Consider the following 22335-nt stretch of genomic DNA (forward strand, 5'->3'; position numbering starts at 1 on the left):
ATGAATGCACATTTGTCAAGAGCAGATCTTGTTCTTTTAAAGGGTTGTGAAAAGAAAGAATGGTTGCGTGATTTTCTACCACCATCATGTGAAATTATCGACATGCATGAATTGGGGTGCCCATCATTTAAAACTCTTCCGAAGGAGCATAGTAGAGAAACAAGTAAACAGTCTTTACAACATGTAGGTATGCTCTTTGATTGGTTGTGTCGCAGTGCATGCCGGGAAGTGAACAACATATGTAAACTGCAGTGTCGAAATAACCTTAGTGTAAAAGAAACATTTCTAGAGTAAAGACATCATGTCATTTCTAACAGATACTAAGTGTAACGCAGTTGAAAAGGCGATCGTAAAGTTTTATGCATGCAAAAAGAAACTAAACACTTTTACAGAAGAAGAGTTAAATGCATTACCAAAGGCATTTTTGGTTAATGTAGCTGCGAATGCTGTAAAGAAGATTTGGGATAAGGTGCCTCGTGAGTGGACTCAAGATCCTGTTTTGTCAGAGCTTCAAACGTGTAGTTTACATCATGAACACGTGAGTTTAGGTAGACGACCTTCTGTGAGACAGTGCCGTACATGTCAACTAATTAAACTGTATCACGGACCTAAAACTAACGAGTTGTCTTCGCTTATAAACACTTATCATGGCTGTGGAGAGAGTAAACAAGGAAAGGGTGAAGAAACGTGCTGGGAGAAAGATGAGGAAGCATGTTGGGCCTGGACTCATCAATAGAGTGATTGATCTTCTTTTCTTCGTGCTTCATCTCCCCTGCGGCCCTAGAACACGTTCGCCTGACACGTAGTTACATGCTGCCTGCATAGAGTATGTCGTGTAGCTGTTAAAATCTGCTTCGTAGAGTTATGCTGTGTGTGTGTGTGTTATTACCTGGTGCTTTAGCTGCTCAGAAGAATATAGCAGCACTTGTCGTTGTTGGTGTAATAAAACGAAAACTGAGTGACAAAGACCGCAAATTAAACAAAGGATAAAAATGTATACATATTCTAAAATAAATATGAATTGTCAAAATATATTACAGGTGTTGTTTAATCCTACAGCATGTCCTAGTGACTTAGAAGAAAGGAAACGTAGAGGATTAAAAGAAAACACACATAAGATTTAAAGTGCATCCTCTTTATTAATCCATGAATTAAAGCTGTTATTAAAACCAAGCCATTTAACATACAGTTTATTGCCACGACGTCGAATAACACGTTCAACTAAATAGTGATCAGGATATTTTGTTTTCTGCAGTTCTTCGATGTAGAATCCTCCTTCAATAGGCTGTCCTCTGAGATCGCGAAGTAAATACGTAACTGGATTAGTAAGCTTAACACTTCTGATTTGAAAAATTTCAGTGCTCCAGTTAGGTGTGTATCCTTTTGCTAAGATAGACTTGTGTTTGCTGATGCGAACAAAATCACCTTCTTTAAAGCGATGACGACCTGGATCAGCTGTTTTAATTACAAGATGAATAGCATTTATACGAGGTGTATTCTTTGTAACAAGACGTGGCTTTGTTCCGATAGTGCGATGAGGTGTATCGTTGTAGGTAGATAAAAGTCTAGGTAGCAGATCAATCCAACGATATGAACCTTGCGCTGTAAATTCTCGCCACATCATTGTTTTGAGTGTACGATTAAAGCGTTCTACAACACTTGCCTTGAGATTGCTGAACGTAGAGTAGTGTTGAATGCCAAGTAACTTGAGGTAAGAAGAAAAATCCTTGTTGTAAAACTCTTTACCTTGATCAGTTTGAAGAAGCCTTGGGCAGCGTTTCGATTCTTCAACAATATGTTTAAATGCTTCTTTAACTTGAGCTGCTGTTTTAGAACGCACGGGTTGTGCAAAAGCAAACTTCGAGTACACATCGATAACATTAAGTAGATACTTATACCCCTTATTACTAGAAGCATATGGAATCATTTCTACTAAGTCTGCTTGCCAGAGATCATCTTTTCCTCGTGTAATAACGCGTCTGCGACAGTAGGTGCGACGTGCTGGTTTATGTAACTCATGTGCGATGTTTACCTTTACAGGTGAGATCTTCTCTTGACGAGCCATTACAAAATAATACCGGCATAACGTAGTTCTCTTTCTATTTCTAGAATTTCTGATCCGTGACCAGTGTGACCAGCCTCTTGCGATGCTCTTAAAAGTTGTAATCGTTCAACGAGTAAGTTTGGGTCATTCCAGTATCTTACATCCACATACGGCAACAAAGGCTTGTAGATAACATCTAAACTACGTGCAGTCGGAAACAGCTTAGAAATAAACTCACGATACTTGTAACTCTTATTCGCATTTACAGCTTCTGTTATCTTGTAATTACGTCGTGTTGCGTCAGTAGCAAAAAGTATTGCTTTATATTTTTTAAGATCACCTTGTAAAATTATATCCTTGTCAGGTATTCGTGAGAAAAGAAGTTCTAAGAGTCCTTTCGTAGGTTTATAGGTAACACCTTTTACAATGAGTTTATTGCTATTAATCTTAACATTTGAATTTCCTATCCGGAAACAGTCATCTTCGTAGCGAATACCGTAGGTAGTGTCAGTTTGTCCTGTAAAAAGTTTTTCTATATAAGGTGCAAAGAGAGATCCATAGGTATCTTGAATAAAAGTTCTAAACTGATTGCGATACTCTGGTGTAAACATAACCTCAGACAAAGATGGTAGATTTTGCGTCGATGTAGTAGGTGTTTCAGCAATAACATCTGTGGTTAAAAACTCAACACGCTTAGATGGTGATGTATCATTAAGTTCTTCTTCTTCTTCTTCTTCCTTATCTTCCTCTTCCTCTTCTTGATCTACATCCTGCTTCTTCTCTTCCGTATCTTCTTCATGCTTTTCTTCTTCATGCTTCTCTTTATGATATGATGTTTGCATAGAAGCAAAACTTGAAGTAGACTGCGGTAATGAAGTAGAATTAAAAATTTCTTTCAGTGGTGTACTTAGTTGTGTTCTTAAAAATAAATCCGTGTCTGCTTGAATACGTTTAAGCTCTTTAAATTTCCGTCGAATATTGTTTCGAGCTTGGATGATATGTTTTGTGATCTCCTTGCTAGATGTTAACATGATGATGGTTTATAATCAAGTAGTTACTGTAATTCTGTGTTAATGCATATAAAATGATCGAAACCCATGCGATATCGTCCATGCTGTACATCACTTTCTTTATCAATAACTAAAAAGCTGTAACGGTGTAATGACCAACATTTAGCACACATACGCTTAAAGTCATCGAATGTCATATCAGTGTTAACATGATCGTTATACACATGCCGCATGTTGCGCTCATCTTGCCGAAAAAGCACAATAACATTTGCGTTGTCGCGTATCAACTGCTTAGGCACACGAGAATAGGTTTGGCACAAATAGATGCAATCAACATATTTATGCCGACCCATACTAAAGAATGCACGAATAACGTTTTGCTGTTCTGTTGCGACATCATCAAAGATCATAAGAGAATTAGGAGGCACATCGTCTGGTGATGGTACTTGCTCATGTAAATTAAATTTAAAATATCTTATTCCATCTTTAACTAGATCGTGCATTACAGTTTGTAGAATAGTATATAGCGGCTGATAGAGTGACTTTGCGAAAACGTAAATATTCTCGAAGCGTACACCATTTACAGAAGTAATAAGTGTGAGTAAAAGATTTGTTTTACCACATCCCGATGGACCTGATATAATACATCGAACAGTGAAAGGAAACAACGTTCCATGACGTTTTCCTGTAGTTGTACTAGAACTAGGTAAGAGATGTGGTACAATGTCGGTAACAGGTAGCGTGTCTTGCTGCTTTATAATCTTCATGATAACTGAATCATAAAGTACGTAATAGTAATATATATATTAAACGAAACAAGAGGTAACGGTTAGTTTATGATTTGCTCTTGACTAGTAAAGTCGTGTCCAGCATGGTGAAACAACAATATCCAAACGACATGTAGAAGAAGAAGAAAGTAAAAACTGTTGGATGGAAAGATGTTATAAAGGCTGCGCAAAAAGCTATTCGAGGGGAATACAATCCTCGTGTAATTATTATTAAAGCGTTACGCGCAGCAAGAGCGAGAATTTCTCCAAAGTGCAGAGCAATATTTAGTAAACGTGCACGAATTATTCCTGTACCAAAACGAGGAGGATTTCTTCCTGCGCTGTTTGCTGGCTTAGCAGCTTTAGGGTCATTGCTAGGTGGTGCTAGTGCTGTAGCGAGAACTGTCAAAGCTGTAGAAGAAGCGAAACAACAGTTGAAAGAGAGTGAACGTCATAACAAGACGATGGAGGCAATTGCGTTACGAGGCAAAGGTGTGAACATGACGCTAGCGCCATACAAGAAAGGGCTTGGTATCTACATTTCTCCAAAAAACGTCGAGCTCTAACGCATGATGAAGTTTTTACGTTTGCTAAACAACTAGGAATTCATTATTTTCGAGGAGTGTATATGCGCGATCAACTACCAGCGCGCCCACGTGAACGTGAAAGTGCCGTAATTAACTTGGACGACAGTCGTGGACCTGGAACTCATTACGTTGCTTATGTAAAACGTAAATCTAAAGTATGGTATTTTGATAGCTATGGAGATTTACCTCCTCCTTTTGAGCTCATACGTTATTTCGGAAGCAGTGCAGACATTGTTTACAATAAAAACCGTGTGCAAAACTTTAATACACGCATGTGCGGACGATTATGTCTTATGTTCTTACTAGCAAATGTACCCGTGCTTCGCTACGGTATTCTACATTGTATACGGATATCGACGTAAATACTGTGCGTGCAGCAAATGAGATTGTTTTAAAATTGCATGTCTCTTAGCCTTATCCGAGAAATAGCATGGGGAGGTCCACATACGTTGTTTCCAATGTAAAGTGAGGGTTGCGGAGTTGTGATGATAACGCCAGGCTCACTTGCCTACTGCCATTCACAATCGAGTTGGTAAGTTTACATTATAATTGCAGGCCCCAATGCCTACTGCGCGGTCACAATCGATTTGGGGAGTTTTAGTTACACTGGCAGACCCATTTCCTATTTTCAGACAGGTTACAGTTGAGGAGTTTTAATTATAATACCAGGCAACTTCCCTACCACCAGTCAAAATTGAGTTTTGCAGTTATCATTATAATGACAGTCCCTTTTTACTGCTGCTAGCCAGCTTACTGCCAGTCACACAGAATTAGTGAGTTTCCATGAATATAGCTGGCCACTATGCCTAATGCTAGTCAAATTTTAGATTGGAAAATTTGTTTATAATGGCGGGCACCCTGGCCTAGAGCCAAACACAATAGAGTAGGGGACTTTCGAACAAAACTGCATGATCCCTTGCCTTCTGCAAGACAAATCGAAAAGTGAATTATTCATTAAAATGGTAGGCCCTCCTTACTAATGCCAGTTACACAGGAGTTGGAGAAGGACCCTATTCCTACTGCCAGCCGTCAAAGTCGGTGTAAGGAGTACTGATTACAATAGCAGACACATCCTTTCTCGATCGCTACAAATCGACATCAATGAATATATACAGATGGACATACGAAAGTATACGAATGTTTACAATATTGTAGACCTTCATTTACAGATTAACTGCTGCTAAACGGTACGTCATATCGACAAAGGATTGTACCGTAAGGCGCAGTATTTAGCGATCTAAATGGCTGGTCCTATGATATTTTCTCGCATCTAATCTATTCATGGGTGAGATTGAATCAAAAACGTTGAATAGGTTGAAATTTGTGTAAGATTATCTTACATTGCATTACTCTTCGGATAATTATGTGACATAGCATTTGGCTCACATATGGGTACTGGGTGGGCCAATGTTCGTGTAGAGTTTGATCATACTATCTTTCCTGTAAGTGATTGAAATGATGCACATGAGAAGAAAAGGTTTAGAAATTAATTTCCATTAAGGCAGATAGATTTCCATTAAGTTTGGTTGTGTGTATTTTGAGGGAGTGCAAAATCACGGTTTCGGTTTCGTATAAACCCCCAATTAGTTCAGGGATTTAGAAACAATATTTGCCCTAAAACCTCCCCAAAGGATAGGTGGATTCTAAATATGAAGTTTGGTGGAAATATATCCAGTAGTTTTCAAGTTAGAGAAAGACAAACAGACCAAACAAACAAACAAACAAACAAAGAAACAAACAAACAAACAAACTAACTAACTAACTAACTAACAGACACCAAGGAAACCTACCCTTGGACAGATGGATGCTATATATAAAATTTGGTTCAAATATCTTGTTAGTTTTCAAGTTGTAAGAAGTACGCTTTACACGCACCCGCTCTTGCGTTAAGTCCGCTGGGATTTGTACCGAAAAATGATCCGTTAATGATATCTCCCTTACTAAATCCTGTTATCGAAATGATGCACATGAGAAAAAAAGGTTTAGAAATTAATTTTCATTAAGGCAGGTTGATTTCCATTAAGTTCGGTTGTGTATACTTTGAGGGAGAGCAAACCAAGGTTTCGGTTTCGTAAAAATCCCCACTCAGTTCAGTGATTTAGATACGATATTTGCGCTAAAACCTACCCAAGGAGAGGTGGATTCTAAATATGAAGTTTGGTGGAAATATATATTTAGTAGTTTTCAAGTTATAGAAGGACAGACAAACAGACAAACAGACAAAGAGACTAACAGACAAACATACAGACAAACAGACACCAAAGCTAAAAATGATGCAGATGGTCATTATTACACCTGGAACGGATAACTGTACGGAAATTTCGCCAAAATAATCAATGTACAGACACACAGTCGTTACGATTTTACTTTTTGCGCTAAAACCTACCCAAGGACAGGTGGATTCTAAATATGAAGTTTGATGGAAATATATCCAGTTGTTTTCAAGTTATAGAAGGACAGACAAACAGACAAACAGACACCAAAGCTAAAAATGATGCAGATGGTCATTATTACACCTGAAACGGATAACTGTACGGAAATTTCGCCAAAATAATCAATGTACAGACACACGGTCGTTACGATTTTATTTATTTAGATGACGGATAAGCATGAGCAAGTTGAAAAGTGCAGACTTCCACTTCGTGATTCATATCTCCTAAACGGTTTATGATATTAAGAAACGGTTTGCGCCATCAGACGCCTCATTTATCGCTCTACATGTTTGTTTCTGAACCGTTTCCTCGTATCTCCCATATTAAGGGGGTAAAGTGAGTTCAAATATTGAATAGGGTGAAATTTGGGTGCATTTTTAACATTTTACATTACATTTTGCCTACTTATGTATAAGCTAGAATCACGAAATTTGGTACACATATGTCCCTTAATCGTACCAATGTGCGTACACAAAGTGATGATCCTATCATTCTTATAAGTGTGTCAAACAATAGAATATACTTGTAAAAATCACCAAATTTACGAACAATCCAGAAATAGGGCCAAATTTAACGTATAAGGGAGAGAGATACGACAAAATGTCACAGGAACAAAGTTGTAGATCACTCCGAATTGAAGCGACATTGTGCCATCCGTTTTGTGATACGACTTACCGTTTAGCCAAAAAATAGCTCGAAAGGAATGTCTGCACAGTCATTAAAATTGCTTCAATATTTCGATATCTTTGGGGGTAAAAAGTGAAAAATTTGAACATCTTGAAATTTTCCCGTCGGTTAGGGACCAAAAGCTATAATTTCACCAAATTTCAATTGTCTACCTCGTCTCGCAGGTTGTGCCGCCATCTTGATTTGGGGTTTGGGGGATAAAAATGAGGAAATTCCCGAAAATTTTTAAGCCCACGAAACCTATAGGTTATCGTTTTGGATATACTATACGACTGTGTTCTTATGCTGAGCCCAAAATTTGAGCCCCTCCAGCGTGCCCCCTTCAGGGAATTTTGAGGATTTCCGATTTTTCTACGGATCCTGGGGTCATCAGTTTCCCTCGTACCAAATTTCAAATTTCTGAGATTTCTGGAAGTGCCTCATTAATTCACGTCTTTTTTCATTTTTAAATATTTATATATACATCGCTCCAGCCCGACTTGCTTTTATATATATAGATATCAAACCCAGACAGTAGAGAAAGTGCATTAGTGTCTACGTGATGACGAACAGTGAAAGAACGTTTGCTGTACGTGGAGAAGGACCTGAAACAACCGTATGTTTTAATCCACCAATCGAACTTGGTTATCAGCCGCATAGTCTTGGACTAGTATCGTTTGAAAGCTACAATAAAATCTATAATGTGCGTGATGGTTTAAACAAGTTCTATTACGATGAGTATGTGCTAACACTACCCTCAGGTAGTTATACAGTAGACGATATTCACGACTATATTGAAAGTACGTTAATTGATCAGTTTGGGGAAGATAGTTTTAGTAATCATAATTACAAGTTCTCAATCACTATAAGCAACATTACACATAAATGTGTTATTGAATCATCATTTAAGATTGACTTCAAATCACAACCTGATTCGATTGGACCACTGCTTGGATTTTCATCGAGGGAGCTCCTACCGAACGTACGTTACGAGTCTGATCAACCTATAAAACTCTTCGATGATTATAATGTGAACATTACTTGTAATATTATTACACACTTGAATAGTAATCTACAACCTTCGCAAGTCCTGCACGACTTTATTGTTACAGAGGAACGTGGATATACTATTTGTGAGAAACCAGCAGTAGTTCTTTGTCATCCTGTGTCTGTAAAACACATTAGCAACATTACTCTTATACTTGTAAATAAACATAATCAGCTTATTCATTTAGATCAGCACGCGTACGTAGCTTACAAACTACATCTTAAACCAGTATGAAAACCATCTATAAAACACGGTGTACATTCCGAAGACATACTACATGTGTGCAGAGACTCATCGAGTTAACAGATACCCATAAGCAGATACTCCAAGATTTAGGATATACACTACTACAACAGAATGGAAGAAATGCTAGACATTACGAATACAGTAGAAAGTCGTGAAGGTGTAGTACGAAGTGAGCTTCATTCCTATCAACCTTTTACGTTTGGATTAAATAACAATGATGAAAATCATTTTATTATTAATCAACAAGATGTTTACACCTTACCACACGAAAGCTACCTCTATATTGAAGGACGACTAGAAAAGTCTGATGGAAGTGGACCAAGCACTTCACAACTAAACAACCATGCTCTAGCTTTTCTCTTTTCTGAAGCGCGATATGAAGTAAATAATGTTGAAATAGATCGAACGAAGAATGTTGGTATTACAAGTGCAATGAAACTCTACCCTTCTTTCTGTGATGAAGAAAGTAATCTTTTGCGGATGGCTGGATGGCGTCCAAAAGCTACTAACAACTGGATGATTAATGAGGATGGAACTTTTATGGGTATGTTATCACTGAAACATATTTTTGGATTCGCAGAAGACTTTACACGTATTATAATCAACGCAAAACAAGAGCTTATTCTAATCCGTGATCGAAGTGATTACAATTCTCTTAAAGCAGTAGAAACGCCAGTAGAATCGAAAATAACACTGCATCGTATACTGTGGCGGATTCCACATGTAACCTTATCTGATCGTGAAAAACTTCGATTGCTCAAGATTGTAGAAAATGATATACCATTACCTATACGTTTTAGAAGTTGGAAGCTGCATGAATATCCTGTGTTACCACCTACAAACAAGCATAACTGGGCTGTTAAAACATCACGTTTTACTGAGAAGCCCTTGTACATTATTTTTGGATTTCAAACTAATCGTAAATTCAATCACGAAAAAGATAGCTCACTGTTTGATCACTGTAAATTAAGACACGTTAGACTATATCTCAACGGAATTACGTATCCCTACGAAAACATAGACATTAACTTTGAGAAAAATAAGTTTGGGATGCTCTATGACATGTTTTGTAAATTTCAATCATCATATTATCAGAAAGAAGATCGACCGCTATTTACACCTCAAGAATTTAAAAATAATGCACCGATTGTAGTTATAGACTGCTCTTATCATGAAGAATCTATAAAAGAATCTCCAGTTGAGATTCGTTTAGAATTTGAAACGTCTGAAAACATTCCTGCTAACACAGCAGCCTATTGTCTTATTATTCATATGAGTGATGTTACTTACCATCCGCTAACGAATATTGTTACGAGGCTATAAATAAGAATAGATCTTTATCATTTTCATTAGTGTGTGCTTCGACATCGTACGCTATGGAACAAAACTGTAAATGTGCATGCTGTTTGCATGCTCACACGCAACATCTTATTTATCATACACGAGTGAGTGAGGCTATTAAGATGTTCTATAAACATAGATCGTCGATGCCGAAACATCTTATTCAATACTTACCACCAGGATTTTATATACGTACGCTGCCTCTTACGTACATAATTTTTGGGACATCCTTCCTCTACACAGTAAGATGTCGATCGAAGTAGCTTTATGCAGAACTTGTGAACGACATTACAAGCATCGAGGAGAAAATGGTGATGATGATTGGGATGGACCAAATCCGAGGATTGAACACTGTACACAGTGTATGAATGAACTTTCTCTAGTACCTCATGATGATGATGATGATTCCGAAAAGGAATAACAGCAAGGTAAGAAGTATATGATCTTCTCTGTAAAGCATAACATACTTAGTATAATATATTTCTATATGCTTTGTTTAATTTGAATGTTGCAGGAGGCATTTCAGAAGCATACGTTGTTAAGGAGCACACCAACCTTGTCAGCAGCAAAAACGAACACTGTTGTAGTACATTTGTAAATAAATATTTTTAATCGCATTCAAAAATGTTGTACTTATTGCATTGCTTTACACCGACTTACTCTTAAGAAAAACGATCAGGTCTAAACATGCACAATGACGTCATCACAACAGCACGTGCTTACTCTAGCTTTCCCGATGCATGTTTAAACATGTTCGAATTTACCGCTACCACATTCCTTTACACCGACTTACTCTTAAGAAAACGGACAAGTCTAAACATGCATGATGACGTCATCACTGCAGCACGTCTTTACTCTAGCTTGCCCGATGCGTGATTAAACTTCTTCGAATTAACCGCCACCACATTTCAACTAAAGAGTGCAGCAGCGAGGTAAGCGATGTAAGATGGCGGGTGACAGCTTGTCAAATAGATTTTTTTCAAAGGTAAGTAGCTAAAGAGGGCAGCAGCGAGGTCAGCGATGTAAGATGGCAGTAGCTAAAGATGGCAGCACTGTTCTCTCTGGATTAAAGATGGCTGCCTGTCAAAAATATTTTTTCAAATTATCCGCCACTACATAGAGTGCAGCACTGAGGTTTGCGATGCAAGATGGCGGGTGACAGCTTGTCAAAAAGATTTTTTTTCAAAGGTAAGTAGCTAAAGAGGGCAGCACTAAGGTTAGCAATGCAAGATGGTGGATGACAGCTGTGATGTAAAAAATTACCCGCAAGATAGCACAACGATGCTCTTTTCATTAAAGATGGCAGCTTGTTAAATAGAATTTTTCAAATTAACCGCCTTGAAGGTAAGTAGCTAAAGAGGGCAGCACTGTTCTCTCTGGATTAAAGATGGCTGCTTGTCGAAAAGAATTTTTCAAATTAACCGCCTCAAAGTTAAGTAGCTAAAGAGGGCAGCACTGTTCTCTCTGGATTAAAGATGGCTGCTTGTCGAAAATAATTTTTCAAATTATCCGCCACCACAAAGAGGGCAGCACGGTGCTCTCTTGATTAAAGATGGTGGATGACAGCTGGAGAGCGCGTAGAATTTGTTTCCAAACAAGAGCACGTAGAATTTGCCACCACCACATTTCAACTAAAGAGTGCGGCACTGTTCTCTCTGGATTAAAGATGGTGGATGACAGCTGACAGAAAAGCGCATAGGTTTGTTTCCAAACAAGAACACGTGGAATTTGCCACCACCACATTTCAACTAAAGAGTGCAGCGCTGTTCTCTCTGGATTAAAGATGGTGGATGACAGCTGTCAAAAAAGCACATGGGTTTGTTTCCAAACAAGAGCACGTGGAATTTGCCACCACCACATTTCAAGTAAAGAGTGCAGCGCTGTTCTCTCTGGATTAAAGATGGTGGATGACAGCTGTCAAAAAAGCACATGGGTTTATTTCCAAACAAGAGAACGTGGAATTTGCCGCCACCACATTTCAGCTAAAGAGTGCAGCACTGTTCTCTCTGGATTAAAGATGGTGGATGACAGAAAAGCACATGGGTTTGTTTCCAGACAAGAGCACGTGGAATTTGCCACCACCACATTTCAACTAAAGAGTGCAGCACTGTTCTCCCTGGATTAAAGATGGTGGATGACAGCTGTCAGAAAAGCACATGGGTTTGTTTCCAAACAAGAGCACGTGGAATTTGCCGCCACCACATTTCAAAGGTATCTAGCTAAAGATGGCAGCACGGTGCTCTCTGGATTAAAGATGGCGGATGATAGCTGTCAAAAAAGCGCATAGGTTGGTTTCCAAACAAGAGCATGTAGAATTTGCCGCCACCACATTTCAAAGGTATCTAGCTAAAGAGTGTAGCACTGAGGTTTGTGATGCAAGATGGCGGATGACAGCTGTCAGAAAATAGCACGTGAATTCGTTTCCAATCAAGAGCACGTGGAATTTGCCGCCACCACATTTCAACTAAAGATTGCAGCACTGTTCTCTCTGGATTAAAGATGGCGGATGACAGCTGTGACGTACTACATTTCAAAGGTAAGTAGCTAAAGAGGGCAGCACTGTGCTCTATAGATTAAAGATGGCGGATGACAGCTGCACGTGGCTTTGTTTACCTCGCGCTAGTGAGGTTTAGTTGGTAGCACTAAGGTTTAGACCCGTCAAGATGGCAGCACTGCGGGTGACAGGTGATGAATTTACATCTACTACGATAAAGAGGGCAGCACAATGCTCTGTGGTTTAAAGATGGCGGATGACAGCTGTCAAAAAAGCACGTGGCTTTGTTTACCACACGCTAGTTAGGTTAAGTTGGTACCACTAAGGTTTAGGCCCGTCAAGATGGCAGTACTGAGGTTAGCGATGCGTTGTTGACTGTCAAAAAGCACGTGGCTGTCAAAAAACACGTGGCTTTGTTTACCTCGCGCTAGTTAGGTTAAGTTGGTACTACTGAGGTTTAGGCCCGTCAAGATGGCAGTACTGAGGTTAGCGATGCGTTGCTGTCTGTCAAAAAGCACGTGGCTGTCAAAAAACACGTGGCTTTGTTTACCTCACGCTAGTTAGGTTAAGTTGGCACCACTGAGGTTTAGGCCCATCAAGATGGCAGCAGTGAGGTTAGCGATGCGTTGTTGTCGATGACAGCTGTCAAAAAGCACGTGGCTTTGTTTACAAATTCAAATCTCGCGCCAAAATTCAAATCTCCCGCCAAAATTCAAATTTCCCGCCAGAATTCAAATTTCCCGCGGGAGGAGGAGGACGAGGCGCCCGAACTCTCCAATTATACTACTCACTGAGTTGTTGAAGGTCGGAGTTAATATCTCTTATTGCATTCGATATATCGTTTATATTAACGTGGCAGTAAATCTGGAGGTCGTCGGCGAAGAGGTGATATCTATTATACTTTATTTTAGAGGAGATATAATTTATATAGAGGACAAACAAAAGGGGACCAAGAACACAACCTTGGGGGGTTCCTGCCTTCTGGAGTCGCCACTGAGAAGCAGTATCTTGTACTGTAAAACGTTGCATACGATCTGTGAGATATGCGGTGAAAAATTTTAAAGCAACATTACCGAAGAACGATTTGAGCTTCATCAGCAATGTCTGGATGTTTATCGTGTCAAAAGCACTGCTGACGTCAAGGAGTGTGAGTATAGTCTCTTGTCTTTCGTCCATTGCTTGTCGGATGTCCTCAGTCACTTTGAGTAAGGCTGTGGCTGTGCTATGACCCTTCTTGAAGCCAGATTGCAGCGGGACAAGAAGAGAGTGAGCCTGAAGGTATTCCAATATTTGCGCACGTACCAACCGTTCTAACGCTTTGGAGAGAGCAGGGAGAATCGAAATGGGACGGTAATCGGATAGGAGTGCCGAACCTGGGTTTTTAGGAAGTGGAATTACATTGGCGTACTTCCAAATTGTCGGTAATGTGCCGTTTTTGAGACAGTAATTAAAAATATGGGTGAGAATGGATAGAATAGCGCCAATAATATTATGTATGAAGGTCGACACGGCTTGCTTTGGATTTAATAGAATACAAGACTTTCTTAACTTCATTAGTACTGATGATACGAGAATAATGTTAAAGGAAACACTTAACGCTGGAACACGGCGGGACATAAGTCACAGGTGTGTAAGCATTTAGGGTTCAGTTATTGGCTGTATGTGACTTTAGGGTCATCACATAGTCTAGTTCTCTTTCGGGAGGTCTAAGGAGTTGTCTGAGTTAAGGTTTGGTTCACTGAAAAAATGTGATATAACACAAGTTGTAGGAATTGCAGGTTTTGTTCGATTCTTTCACGTACAAATTGACCTTATAACCGGATAATATCGGATATGATTTTTAGTTGCAGTCCTGTGCAATGCTGTGCCCATATCACATCGCGTTCGCATTACAGATGGAACAAAGCAGTCAATTTATTTTTTTGATAGCGCAGAGAAAAAGGGAGACATCAATAACAACGTGTTTCTTGATTGTTCAGTCACAGTGTTTTACTGTACCGTTGTTGAGATTCTGTCCGCGTTTGGGTGAGGTTTGTCGTACTTCACAGAACTGCCACAAGCTTCCGATGAAATTATCATTTAAACACCGGAATTAGTATTTGAACTGAACCGCAAATTCTTGGAGACGTCTTGTATTCCACTGCTGTTTGAGGAACGTGTACAGTGCTGGTAATAAATACGTGGAGTTAGCACCTCCCTTAGATCCTCTAGCAGCTGAGGAGTGAGACAGAGTTGAGCACACCATGGAGGCTGTTTGCTAAATTGTGGATGTATTGCATTTCGCTTGGAAGTGTAGATCCCTAGTAGTTCTATTGACTAGGTTCTTGTTGCTCTCCTTCCATACAACATGACACAAACTCAGATAACCTCACACACAGATATTTGTCTCGTGCCGAACTGAGGAGCCACGGAAAATCACATCCACGACCTCTGAAATACAAGCCTACAGTCGTTTTCACGTGACACTCACCGGATCCCACCTTCAGATCAGACGCAAGGTCCTCTCGTATCTCCTCTTACAACAAGTTTATCATATTATGTTTACTGCACTCGTTCTGCAGACTGCTGCTCCAAGCAAGCATCTATACTGCAACTACAGAGTGAGCACTTTATCTGTGAAACGTTTGTGCTGTGGGAAGTTCAAGGGTCGTGGAGTGTAAGAGTCCGGCAAGAGTAATTCAGGTTAAACAACTCTTTAGTTATATGTCGTGTCACTGAATGACCAATTGAAACTGTCTCCGTTAATATTCTACTTATTTTTTATCCATCTCTTGAAAGTGCGTGAAATTCCCTACTACGTGGGGGGATGATTTTAAGTAATATGCCAGGCCACCTTTATATTGTCTGTGTTTACACCTCTCTCCTTTTATTCCTCTCATCGAATTAAGTTTATTGATATCCAGGACTAGGAATGCCAAAATCTCTAAACGTCTCTTGAGGAAATGAATGGTTTCGGTTCGAATGTATGTGAGCCATAAACGAATATTCGTTTGCTCTCCCGTACACAAGTCACAGTTAACCTGTTTAACCAATTAACAGTTTTTTACTCACCTGAACGAGGACAGGACTTTGCTTTAGTAGCAGACATCGAGGTATCTGGAAGAAAAACACGCACCAAATATTTAATTTCTGATAAATTGTGATCCTGAATATCTATCAGAAACTATGTAAATAATATAAAGAAAGAATTATTTCAGGTTCACCAAAAAAGGGCCACTTCTAATTATTGTTATGTTTAACAAAATATGTACCAAGATTATTGTATGTTTTTCACTCTTTCTATTAAAGATTTCTTGTTGTCCTCATCATGATAAGAAAGGTGTATTTGGTTTCTTTTATCATTCTTGAAGGTGAAGATTCCTTACTTAGTTCCTGTTGCACAAGTAGAAGGCTATTATAGTAGATATTAATACTTATTACTGTAGTTTCAAAGGAGCAGCGGTCATATTAAAACATGCTGGTGTCAGTTTTACAGAGAGGAACCTTGAATTTACAGCAAGATATAAATTGTCTCAGTTACAGCTGATGCCACGTAAACAAGTTACAAAAATTAATATCGAATGTTTTCTTTTCTGTCTGACCTGAAAGAAAAGGGGGGAATAAATTTTCAAGTTGTGAACTGAGAAAATGTTCGCAACTGATAGGATATGCACATTTTAAAAAGCTGGTTTCCGGTTGTGAAGTGTATTGAAAAACTTCACCGGAAAGTTCCGTATTATACGTTTGGAGAGTTACGTGTGTAGCATTCTGTTTGGAACACAGCTAACAACATGTGGCCTGCTCCTCCTCTCCTGCAGTAGTGAGCCCACGAGGTCTTCCAGTCCAACACCGTATGAACTGTCCCTTGGACGGGGAACACAGAATATTAGGTACCATCCCAGCATTCACCGAGCAGTGAACGTGTTTCTTAAGGAGACTCAGAATGCTAAAAACAGGAAACATTCTTAGATTTTAGTCCTTCAATGTTGTGATAAAGCTGAAGTACCACAAGCCTTTTCACTCCGGTGGACTGAAGAAGACCAGACGTCAGTGGGCGACACTTTGCGTTCTTTGTATTCCATAATGTCAGAGAGACTCTTCTTGCTCATACTGCCGCACAGGATCTAAACGAAGGGTGGTACTATTTGCCAGTAACTAAATTACATGCAATGATACTTGACCTGTTGGGAAAAGAGCGAGAGAGAAAGTGGAAAACCAAGGTTCTCGCTAGGGCCGAGTGAAAATTTATTAGGAAACTCGTACTAAAATGCATGTTCCTAACTGTAGTTATTTATAGTTGAAAATAAATTATTCCCTTCTTACAAGAGGTCCATACAATCCCTCTGTTTTCCATGCATGCGTCTACATTTTCACACTTTTATTGTAATATGTACGTCTGCTGAACAGAAACACCTTCACCGCATTTTCTCAAAATACTCATCTGGTTCTGCCACCATCACATCAATAATATTCCTTCATCTATTCGATTCCGTCACTTTGTCATCCACCTCTTCCTCACAGGTTAATTTAAATTTCTGTCATTTGCATTACCTTCCGAGTTGACAGTTGACCGATCAACACATTCACATTATTTTCTGTGCCGTTACCCAAATCATTGTTTCCGCGTTTGTATCAATCTATCTAAGTCTGTACCCCCAAACTATCATCTCTTGAACTTCGTGTTTCTCATCTTTAACCTTTTAATTATTCTTTAATCCGAATAAATACTTCCCCTGCTATCGGTTACATTCTATCTCTACAGTAAACTTTCATACAATTTCCGCATCATTATGTCACTTGTCCTCTGTATCTCTCTCCTGATTGATGCATACACACTCACTCCCAGTCTCACATATATCTACTCCTTAGTTCATGTAAAGTACCCACACTATGTTGGTAGTTATTCCTGCTTGCCGTACGTTCTTCGTACCAACATGGAAAACTGTCACACAAAATTCTTACCGTTCTCATTCCTCTACCTTGGTTCCCTTTCCTCCATGTACTTTCTCCACGAGCATAACTATAGAGTCCTTAATGAACAGATCCTCGACCCCATCCACTTCATCAGATCGCGTCCCGTACTAGTCTCTACGTATCTCTTTATTCTTACCTGTCACCTTCCTGTAACACTCTGATATTTCCCTCTGTGTTTTACCAGCGACGACACATAGATACACTCGTCAAAATTCCCCTTGCCTTGATCCCTTTGCCCTCACTTCTCTACCCCTCAAAATATTAGGCCTACCTGTCTTTCCGAACTTCCCCTGTTCTCCGTCATAAGCCTAAACACTTGTCCATACTTATCCCATAACTCCCACCAGTCAAGTGCTCTTGGTTTGTTCTATGATAGTGCATCTCACCTTAAGCTTCACAGTGTAACGGTTAGCGCAATTACTTGCAATGCTAGAGGGCCCACGATTCTTTCCCACTATTTCGAGAAATGTAATGTTGGCAGTGCTGCAGGTATGTAGTTCAATATGCTCACCCGCATTGGGAGTGCTGCTGGAAAGAACTGCACAACCTCGAGGCAAGTACACGAGTTTTCGTTACTTACCTCAAGAATTCTTCTGTAACACCACATTTCAAAGGCTCTACCCTCTTTCTCTGATAAGCATGTTTCTATCTCATGGAGTCTCATGTTTCAGGTAAATACTTTCGCGAACGACACCCTGAATTGTATATTTATGATGATTAGAAAGTTTCGTTTAAAAGAAGGCGTAATTTACCAAATGCTGATCTTCGATAAATGACCAGCTAGTGTCGTCTGTTATTTCCTAGCTCTCGAAATTCCTCCACTTCCTTAGTGAGTACATTTACTAGTTTATATCACTTACTTCACCTGACTTTATCTACTACATTCCACTGCACTTCCCTAGGATTTGTTTGATTTCCACCAGAACAATGACTACTTCTTCATATCCCACATTGCCTGCTGTATATACACTTTGAACTGTAAGATAGACAGACTACACACCTGTCTCACACGCTGGTGGATTGTTACTTCCATTATTCTGACCAGTACAGTTTCTGTTGTTCTTCGTTCGCTGAAATTAATTCCAATCCCCTCTGGAATATCAGAACGCAGTATACTATATTGAATATGGAGGAGTGTGACACAAGCACGTTCCCTAGCTGATAGCCCCTGGATAGAGAGGAGATTCCGCCCACACAGAATGAGGTCCTACTCCTTTGAGTTAAGGCATACCGACTGTGAATGAGGCTTACCGTGTAATGGTGAATGTACAGAAGTCACCGAATCCAGCTGCTTCATTTCACTGCTATCATGAGAAGATTTATCATGGTTCTCCGTTGATGCGAATCGTCGCATGTCAACCTGTAACGAAGATCGGAAACTTTTGACATAGAAAATTAAAGCCTGCACTTAGTTCACAATCCACTGTATTTCTAAGATGAGCAAGGACACCCACTTGAAACAATCCTTCATCTTCACACTCGTGCGTACGTCCTGGACTACTACGGCTCCAGGCAGTGTAACAGTAGATATCGCGGAGCTGGATAACTTATTACGGCTCGAGCCAGGGTAGCAGTAGATATCGCGGTGCTGGATAACTTATTACGGCTCGAGGCAGGCTAGCAGTAGATATCGCGGAGCTGGATAACTTATTACGGCTCGAGGCAGGCTAGCAGTAGATATCGCGGAGCTGGATAACTTATTACGGCTCGAGGCAGGGTAGCAGTAGATATCGCTGAGCTGGATAACTTATTACGGCTCGAGGCAGGGTAGCAGTAGATATCGCGAAGCTGGACTACTTATTACGGCTCGAGGCAGGGTAGCAGTAAATTTACCTGGCTGGACTACTTGTTACTTGTGGCAGTAGATATCGCTTTGCTAGTCTACTTGTCACTGCTCCAGGTAGTGAAGCAGTCCGCTACAAAGGGTCGAGAATATCGTCGCCAGCGAGCGCTGGGACCAAAGTGCTGATAGCGCGGAGCTGTGTGCTCTCCATTTTGTTGTATGGAGTCGAGTCCTGGACTGTAACCATTAGCATCACTTGAAATGTGGGTCTATCTGTAGAAATGTGCTCGGCTGCTAAGATCATGAAGATCTCATATCATGAGGCGCCTTCCTCCAAATAAATATACAACGGAGGATCGAGGGAAGAAGGGGCCTGGGAGACCCCGCACGTCTTGGCTGGGAAACCTGCGACTTCGGTTCAGCCAACAGCAAAACTAGGATCGCCTAAGTCCCGTGACGGATACGGCACTGTGATGCTAATTAATCCGGGAGACTTAGCGTCCAAAGGTAAAAGTGGAATTGATCATTGCACGGAATAATGTACTGTTGTCCCGCTATTGCTGCAATGCTCTCCTCCCACTTATCTCCACCACTGACAGTACAACACGTTCCCTTGTTTGAACATTCTTCAATCAAAAAATATCCCTCTCAAATTGTATTAAATTCCATTACACTAAATTGTCCATCTCCATGGTGAAATGGTTAGTCTGGTTTGGCGAAACAGGTACCGAGTTCGGTTCCCTGCCGTGTCGGGATTTTAACTTTAAATGGTTAATCGAGTGCTGGGTGTTGTGTTGTCTTCCTAAGTAGAGTTCGCATCCCCAGAGACATGCAGGTCGCCTGTAAGACCTACACCAGGCCTGCTCGGAGGGCATTCGCCATTAATACTGTACCAGGGCACACTCTCTGGGGCCAGTTCTCTCTGTTCTCTCTGTATACTAACTTGAACTTATGTAGTACAAGAAGGTTTGATTATCTACAGTTAGATGTCTCTATCAACTGTTTAATTGCCCAACTCCCCGCTGGCGGGAAAACGATAGTTAATTGTGTACCGGGCGGTACACTTCCACGCCGCTAATTCAAATATTGCGCCAGTTGAAACCTCCCTACAGGAGAAATTCTGAACTTTAAAATCTGTATTAAATCAAAGGTTTCACGGAATTTGGTATTCATAAGTTTGTTCTTTGTTAAATTTCTTTCAGTCATTTGTTGGGTTGGCAGTATAACCCTTCTCTTTCCGCCAGTTTTGAATTTAACCAATCGGTGATTTCTGTAATTAATTTTCCTCCAATCATAGCTTTCTTCCTCAGGTTTCCATGTGTAATTCCTTGTCTACCAATAAAGTTGAAGGGGTGTTTCTTTTTCATTCTTGAAAGATCTCGAATTTTCCACGAGGGTATAAAAACGGCTGATTTTATGGTCTCGGGGCCACTTCAGTAACATCTTTCGCAGTGTGTGAACATATACGGTATAGCAGGGGGCGGGAAGCGCCTTTTTCTTCGGGCAGCAGTTCATCCACAAGGTAATGGCCGTTTAATAACTTTATTTCTTGCTAGCTCAGCAGTTTAACCCTCGGGTCAGGTTCGAAGCTTTTCTCATGTAACCGATCTTTAAAATGTAATAGACATTTGGTAAAATGTCGTCTCTTTGACTACAAATTGGGACAGAGAGTGCCTAACCCTCTCGAGCTCCCACGCATATGGTTTTGAGGTGACTACGTTTTCATAACCGTTTTTCTTCTCTTCGTAATGTAATAAAGTTTTCTTATCGTGTCACCTCCATAGTATGGGATTAGCCCCTGTATAACTGGCCGAGTGCCACCTAGGTTTTAAGAAGTTTCATGTAGGAGTGCAAGCTACGCCTCCAGTCAAGTTGGTTTGTTGGGCCATTTAATTAACCTAGTGTTTGCTTTCTTCATGTGAAGGCCCTGTAGGTTGGGTACAAGATACCCCCGTTTCACTGTATGTGTGCCTTAAGGGCAGTTAGGAATGAAGGTTGTTGTAGCCTTTGATAGGCTGGTAAAATTGAGAGCGGGTCTGCTCTTATCCTCTTAACTTGGCAATTAGGAGCAAGTGCTCCTTGTACTTAGGGGTTTTGTGCCCTGTAACTATTGTGGTGGTGAGCTGAGAGCTCAGAAATTAATCTTGGGGGCTCTGTAAATTCTGAAATTGTTAACCTGCTACATGGTACCTGTTACATCTTTGTTATTTGTTGTCATTTGTTGATTTTGAAAAAAAAATATAACCTTTGTTAAAGTTTTAAATTAACTTTAATTTCGTAAGTTGAGACTTATACTCGCCCGCACCTTCTTTCACCTCTAACTAGCACGGATAACTCCGTAACAAATTGTTAAGGGAAAATTGATTTCTACCATTGACTGACCTTACCTTTAAAGATTGCTTTGTTCATGTATCAAAATTATCAATACTTCTCTTGGTTTCTTCCCCAATAGCAATCAACCCATCAGAATTTTGTAAATATTTTCTCTAGCCAATTAAAGTCGGGGGGGGGGGGTACAAGAATTCAGCCTATAATTAAAGAGTTCTCGAATCTTACCCTCAAAAGTACTATAAATCCTAGGCGCATCAGGGAAGTTTTGTCTTCTTCATAGCTCCAGTCAATTGAGTGCCGCGTGTCCTAACGTAGGCGGTGTCAGCGGGCGGTATTCGGATGACACGGTAAAGCAACGTAATGGCAGATTTTTTTAAAAACATGTGATAGCTCCTGTAGATATCTTGAGAGGAATGTTTACGTCTTTTATTTCATGTATTTGATGGCTTAAATGTAGAATGTTCAGCCAGTCTGAGGACTCTATCCTGTTCCCTACCGGGAGATATGTACTGTAAGGGAACAACGAGTGGTGACTCTCTGTCCTGTTCCCTACTGGGAAATATGTACTGTAAGGGAACAACGAGTGGTGACATTCTGTGCTGTTCCCTACTGGGAAATATGTATTGTAAGGGA

At 40.1% G+C, this 22335-nt stretch overlaps 1 protein-coding gene across 1 annotated transcript in view; it reads right to left on the reverse strand.

The window, feature by feature from the left end:
* Positions 1 to 22335, reverse strand: part of LOC136886205 (C-type lectin lectoxin-Lio3) — a 94030-nt gene that overhangs the window by 60634 nt on the left and 11061 nt on the right. Inside the window, exons 2-3 of the mRNA XM_068230689.1 lie at positions 18840 to 18948; positions 15687 to 15731 (exon numbers count right to left, since the gene is read on the reverse strand). Coding sequence (XP_068086790.1) covers positions 15687 to 15731; positions 18840 to 18948 — 154 coding nt within the window. The remainder of the gene's footprint in view (positions 1 to 15686; positions 15732 to 18839; positions 18949 to 22335) is intronic.

This window comes from Anabrus simplex, chromosome X, assembly GCF_040414725.1.
Source record: "Anabrus simplex isolate iqAnaSimp1 chromosome X, ASM4041472v1, whole genome shotgun sequence".
Lineage (NCBI taxonomy): Eukaryota > Metazoa > Arthropoda > Insecta > Orthoptera > Tettigoniidae > Anabrus > Anabrus simplex.